This window comes from Leptidea sinapis, chromosome 9 (genome assembly GCF_905404315.1).
Source record: "Leptidea sinapis chromosome 9, ilLepSina1.1, whole genome shotgun sequence".
Lineage (NCBI taxonomy): Eukaryota > Metazoa > Arthropoda > Insecta > Lepidoptera > Pieridae > Leptidea > Leptidea sinapis.
The window spans coordinates 14,211,693-14,218,450 of record NC_066273.1 but is presented as its reverse complement, the minus strand read 5'-3'; the positions used below and the strand labels follow the sequence as shown (position 1 = coordinate 14,218,450).

General features: G+C 35.4%; 1 protein-coding gene across 1 annotated transcript; it reads right to left on the bottom strand.

The window, feature by feature from the left end:
* Window positions 1-909: 909 nt before the first annotated feature.
* On the bottom strand, window positions 910-6,451 carry LOC126965909 (zinc transporter 7). Its single transcript, XM_050809692.1, has 3 exons — window positions 5,959-6,451; window positions 4,840-5,057; window positions 910-2,290 (listed from the first exon to the last, which is right to left on the bottom strand). The coding sequence occupies exons 1-3, from the start codon at window positions 6,146-6,148 to the stop codon at window positions 1,661-1,663; spliced, it is 1,038 nt and encodes a 345-aa protein (XP_050665649.1). The 5' UTR covers window positions 6,149-6,451; the 3' UTR covers window positions 910-1,660.
* Window positions 6,452-6,758: the final 307 nt, after the last annotated feature.

The following is a 6,758-nucleotide window of genomic DNA, read 5'->3' as shown; positions in this document are numbered from 1 at the left end:
AGACTCACAATCACGCTCAAAAATTGTCGGAAGCAAAACTCTGCCTACGCATCTATTAATCAGAGATTGTGTTCAGTTGTGTTTCGACCGCGCTTTGAATACAACACCACGCAATGTGTCAAAGTGCTCAGTGAAAATCTGATCAAATAACAGCGTATCCAAACTTAAAACGGTTGGAGTGTCGTGTTTCGAGACGGAGTTTCAGGTAAGTGCCCTTTAAATCATTTTGCTAAATAATTACCTTTCAATTGCTAAAACACGTCTCACGCGTTTCGCTTACACCTTTATACCCCGTCTCCGTCTGTCACCTAGTAGGACGGTCGCGCGCGCAGTTGTCAGACTATAGATGTTGAGTCTTATATGCACAGAAATTTACTAGCTACGGTGCCCATTAAACAGAAACACAGTAATGCATTTACATTACTGGCTGACGGCAGAAAATGCCGTTGCACATATAGATATAGGCTTTAGCTTAGCTGAGAATCTGAGAAGTTCAATGGAGCTACATAAAAGATTGCAGCTACCTTTGACCAAATAGACCTTAATAAAGGAAGAACTCGACAAAGAGTGATACAAAACTCACCTGAAAAAATTACCATGCCATAAACGAATTTATGATCTTAGCTAATGTATATGTTTAAATAGAACCTATTGCTGTTAGGCAATTTATAACAACAGGTCAGGTTTATTACTGTAGTGTGCATGACAGCTACGTCTTACACTCGCGGTATGTCAGTCACTTTGTCTTAGTGTGCGTGCGTTGCTGAAAATAGAGGCTAAAAGTTCGTCGCTATTTTTTCGACGTGTTCACAGTTGCACATTTAATCTAGACGTATAAATTAACTATGGCTAGATAGATATAATAATTGCGATATAGCATTGCTATAAACTTTAAATAAATCAACTCAATGCATTCAATCGTTTGTTGTTATTCCATTTAAAACACTAATTTGTGACCTGTTTCACAAACTTGTATATTATATCACATATGAAAAATCAATTTCCGCAGTTAAACTTGACCATTAAATTTTACAATAACGTTTTTGTTTAAATTCACAATTCATGTTATTCATATTTATCCTTGTGATGAATTTTTTATATTGTTTTTAAAATCACAATATTATAATATAACTTCATATTTGACAGAAAAAAAAACAACATATCAACATCCATTGCAGTAATAAGTTTACAATTTGTTTCAACAACCGAATAAAAGACAAATACAACACTGATATCCTAGCATCAATACTATAGATTCTATCGATATTATTTACAGAGCTTACTAGATCTTCATTGCTCTAAGGTGCAGTAAGGCATTTTGTATCCTTCAAGTTTACAGAGCAATTAATACTCATTATTAATTCGCTTTGCATGTAGAAACGTTTTTTCTACATCTGCCGAATCAATTTGATTTTAAAATTTTGGAAAATTATCTTAATTGTATGTACTATCGTCCATATTCACAAAAAAAATATTACTAATTTGACAGCTGTAAGTGTCAGAGCGAGCCTATGAATTTTTTATAAATACGGATGTGACTATTCATAAAAAATGGTTTGACAATTTGACAGCTGTCAATGTCAGAGCGAATCTATGAATTCTTTGTGAATACGGATGTGTCTAGCTTAACATACATAGTATGTACAAAAAATGGTCACTATCAAAGTAGGGAATAATCTAGTTGCACAGTTAAATGCTTGACACCGGCCTCGCGGAATATCCTGGCCGCCTGCTCGGTAACATATCTGGGGTCCACCTCCCTGGCCACTTCCAACTTTATCGCACCGACGTGAACGTCACTGCACAGCGTCCAGAAGTGAGGCTCCTGAACCGAGTGCACTCCGGCGAGCCCAACCACGCGGCTGAACAGGTTCGGCAGTGCGCGCTCTATGGACGATGGAGTCCGTTGCATTAGCACACCCGCAGAGTCGCGCACTAGGGGTATCACACTTGCCGCGATCAGCAGCGCTATGGCGAGCGAACAGATGGGGTCAGCCCGCATCCAACCGAACATCCTCATCAAAATGGCAGAGATAATGACTCCTACCGAGCCAAGTGTATCGGCTAGCACGTGCAGGAACACTCCCCGCATGATCGCCGAACCGGCGCCCGTGGGCGCTTCACTCTCGTCGTGCGAATGACCGTGGCCGCCGTGTGAGTGACCGTGGCCACCGTGCGAGTGCCCGTGGCCACCGTGCCCATGCCCGTGACCGTGATGGAACGCGTATATTCCAACAAGGTTCACCAGAAAGCCCAATATTGATACTAGAAGTAATCGCTCGTGTTTTACCTGGAATTTTAAAATAATTTTATTATTGTAACGAGTAAAGTGAAGTAAGGAGCGGGTGTCGGAAAGGAGGCGCTAGTGTAGCGCTGTAAAGTGTGAGGCGAGTAGAGGAGAGGGAATGGTGTAAGATTTTTAAATGTCTTATAAAGTGATTTGTGATTAAATACTATTTTTATTTTGCCTGCTTCACAATATTATATTCATCATAAGAGATGATTCTCATTAAGCGACCAAGCTATAAAAACGGCTTGTGGAGCGAATGCGGTTTAAAAAAACACTTAAAACATCAATGAACTACTTAAGAAGCAACTTAAGAATTTCAATCTACATAAAGTATATCATATTGAATATCAATGATGAGATTTTTTTTCAGTGCGATGCATGCAAAATAAATTGGAAAAAAAATTGTTAAAATATCAATTTATTGCAAACCGTAGTTAATTTGGCTCCTCGAATGAGAGAGACGTCAGAGCACAAAGTGCACAGAAAACGCAAACTGGTTTTACAATAAAATTAAATACTATTAAAGTATTGATCCTTTAAACATGTTTCGGACATCTGATGACTCGTAATATTATTGAAGATTGTAATAGGTATGTTTAAGTATTAAAAATAATTTGGACTCGTCAGTGCGGACTGTAGATTCTCGCGTGCCTTAAAGTAAAGTCCGATCATGAAGGTACGGCTAACAAAAAAGTATACCAGGCAATAAAATAAAGTTAAGTAAGGGTAACTATAATGAGTTATACCGCGAACGTGACTATCGGACATTTTACAAGATCAACAATCAATACGATACTATAATTTATCTCAACATTCTTGCACAAGAGAAAGTTATTGTTATAAAGTATTCGTTATTCCATGAATAAAATCACAATTAGAATCGAAATAAGACTTTTACATAACAATATTATGTAATTGTGTGACAAATTTCAATTAAGTGTTTCTACATCCGTAATACCAGCAACTATGAGATAGTTTTTTTGGTGATTAGGTAATGATACAACATTTCAAACGACATTCGGCAGAACTTCTGCGTGATTGTAATGCATTGATCTAAATCAATAGAAGATATGATCAACGAGCGTAAGGGTCACAATCGCCGCACAAGGAAGCTCATTCCACAGCTTGGCTGTACGCACAAGTAGGTTCCTTGACAACCGTACTATAGGAACTCCACACATCCAGATGGGGGGATGATGTCCTAATTTGTGCCGCGTCCGAATAATTCCACACCTGTCAAATGGTTTGAGCAGAAACTGGGGTTCGCCAGACCAGAGATGACCAGTTTTCTCAAAGCCAGTTATCAGTGCTAACATAACCACTTCATTGAACAAAACTCAGATTTTATAAGTCATTAACATTTAGTTCTTCGATAGTTTTTGTTATGGGAGACGAGGGCAATCAAGCAAACAAGCCCATACTATCTTGTAACATACATACATATAAATAATGTGATAACATATTGGTATGTGGCGGCCGAGAATCAAACAGTCGTCTCCATAACGGGTTTATTTAAGTTCCAATTGAGAAGTTCCATTAGTAGTAGCTGTTAGTTCCGTATCCTATTCCGTACCTAATTTATGTGTAAAAATATTACATAAATAAATATTTACACCAATACCAATTAAATTCAGTTTTGCTACTTTTATTGGCTCATTATAAGTCTCTAAGATGTAAGTTAATTATGAAATTATAAAAAAATCAATGTGGCTGGAAGAAAAAAATATGTATTTGTTTTGGGCACTCGCATATACTTCATGCTGTTGACTACACATATATTTTACCTGCATGCAGGCTGGAAACTACAATTGTTTTGAGAAAAGAAAAGTTTGATAAATCACTTTACTTGTTGTAAAACATTCAATGACAGAGTTGAAATGAAGATTTTTAGTTACTTAAAACTGTCAGTTTAAGGTGTCCCCCTGCAAGTTGATGTTGCTTGCGTTTACATGACAGCTTTTAACAATACGAAGACTAAAGGCCGTGACTGTTTTAATGAATTAATGTCTTGTGTGCTAACATTATAACATCATAATAAACGGTGGTCTCATGCTATTGACATATGGCAACGGCAGCAGACAGGAGATTAAAGGTGTACAGGCTTGAAACTGGTGGCACATAAGGTAGTGCTGATCCCACCACATACATAGCTATTGGTTCCAGAGATATTGTGATGAGTGACTATGTACGTGGAAATCTCTTATATATATAGATAATATTTGTAAGATATTTTTTTTTTTTTTAATTTCATGGAGGCATCCATTAATATACACAAATCCAAACTCAATTTGCCAGATAAATAGAGACCGGATCACTGGGCTCACATAGCCCATAGTGGTTAGTGACCCTGCCTACTGAGCTAGAGATACCAGGTTTGTACCAGGTAGGTGTAAACATTAACTTTGAAGCAAAATGATAACAGAATGAGTTTTTTAATTAACCTCATCAACACACACCTCATTACACACTATAAACAATATAACTATTGTATACTGCATATTACTGAAACAAAATTTTGGTATTAAGCAATTTAAAATAAAGACGGTTACCTCTGGTGGTTCAATAGCTCTCTCTACTGCTTCACTCATGATGAAAAATGCAATAAATAATAAAAATAATCCATTAACAAAGCCAGCTAGAACCTCAGCCCTTGCATAGCCATATGAGTAGCGCTCATTTGCTCTCCATTTTGATATCAATGATGCTGCTAAGCCGGCAACCAGTCCGGTACAATCGAAGAACATGTGGAATGCATCTGAGATTAAACCTGAAAATGTTGCCAATTTAATAGACTGGCTACGTTGAGTTTTGGTTTAACATAGGTTAGTGCAGTTGCCTTTCATCTGGGAGCCCCATTTCAATCCTCTCACAAACATACCTGTGTTTCCTGTTTCTATAAACTGTGTTCAGGGGATTCATAGAGAAAGAAGTTTAGTGAAATGAATATTATGACAATACACTGCCAGTACATACAGAAGAACCTCCTGTACTCTTATAAACATATTAGCCAATTTAAAAAGAATAGTGATGTCCAATACTCAAAACAAACAAACTCGCAATTCCATCTACTAGGCTCCATAAAATTGCTAAATCTTTTAAAGTGTGTCATATTTTATAATCTCCCAAATGATATTAAAATCTTGCCACATAAAAATTAAATGTATTGTAATAAATAAATTAACATCTAAGGCCTATATTTATAATATGAAAATTTATTTGAATGATAAAGATAGTTGGGACTAATGTTTCTATAGTTATTGTTATACTCACCTGAATGCTATTTTTCAAACTTTTTTACTTCAACCTGACTTGCACTAAATAACTTACAAAGTTTTACAGTGAATAAAGTTTGTTGGAATTTGAATGTTTCTGTCTTACATCTATAATAATCATCGTAACATAATAAACCTTAATAAACGTTGTAAATTAGTGATTTGCAGTAAGTGCAATAGCATGAAAATTAAGTATTACATTATTATCTAGTCTCTAGTATAGTAGATGGATTACTATTACTAATAAATTTTACAAAATAAGTGTATTTGTTTACTAAAAATATTAATTGGAAATCTCTAAAAAATAATGAGTTGTTTGATAACAGCTGTGACAACATAATAAGATTCCTTGAGAACCTAATTTGCAAATATACTTAAAAACTAAATGACACTTACCCAAACTATTTGTCCAAACACCATAAAATAACTCAACGAATGCAAATGATAAATTTAATAATAGAAACATAAATAAATTTCTTGAATTTTTGTCAGAGTAAATTAATCGAAACCAGTTGTTCAATTTCTCTTTGAGCCCGGTAAGACGGCCACGGGAGGCCCGCGTGTCCTTTTGTATTAATGGTAACATTGTTATATTTTAATTATCTTCTCACTTTCACGTCCTCTCCATTAATCGTTAAGATATACCAAAAATACTGCATACGTGTACAAGATAGGAAATATCTTATAACCTAAATGATATAAATTTAATTATCTATTCACCGGCAAACAGTAGTTAAAACTACCTGTAGTTAAAAGTTATAATTAAGAGGATTTCTTTATAACATTATAATTAATAATATTTTCTACTAATCACTAAATATAATAAGGTTTAGCAGTTAGAAACTAACTTTTCGAAATATAAATTTAAGCACCACGAAACTACCCAAGGAATATTTTTATTCTCTTTATGTCAATTGTCATACGTCCACTGTCAATTGTCAAGATGTATTTTGTCTGATGTAGAAAAGATGTAGTTTGTATGTCTTCTTTCGCACTGCACAGTATGCGCATTTAGCCTTAAGATGTCTTTTTCATTATCAACTTTTCCTCTCTGGGTAAAGTAAGAGTCATGTACAATACAGCCTCATCAGAGATTGTATCAACGCAAAGGCAAAGCCTATTCAATCGTTTTTGATTCTTTTGCAAAAATTACATTGAGGATGGTCTATATTTCACAATAGCCGAATTTTATATTC

Bases quoted from the DNA above. Each gene is read 5' to 3' on its own strand.
- LOC126965909 (XM_050809692.1), bottom strand. From the start codon at position 6,148: ATGTTACCATTAATACAAAAGGACACGCGGGCCTCCCGTGGCCGTCTT. The intron at 5,058-5,958 runs GTAAGTGTCATT...CAACATTTTCAG, and splicing joins TGTTTGGACAAATAGTTTGG to GTTTAATCTCAGATGCATTC. The intron at 2,291-4,839 runs GTAACCGTCTTT...TTAAAATTCCAG, and splicing joins GAGCTATTGAACCACCAGAG to GTAAAACACGAGCGATTACT.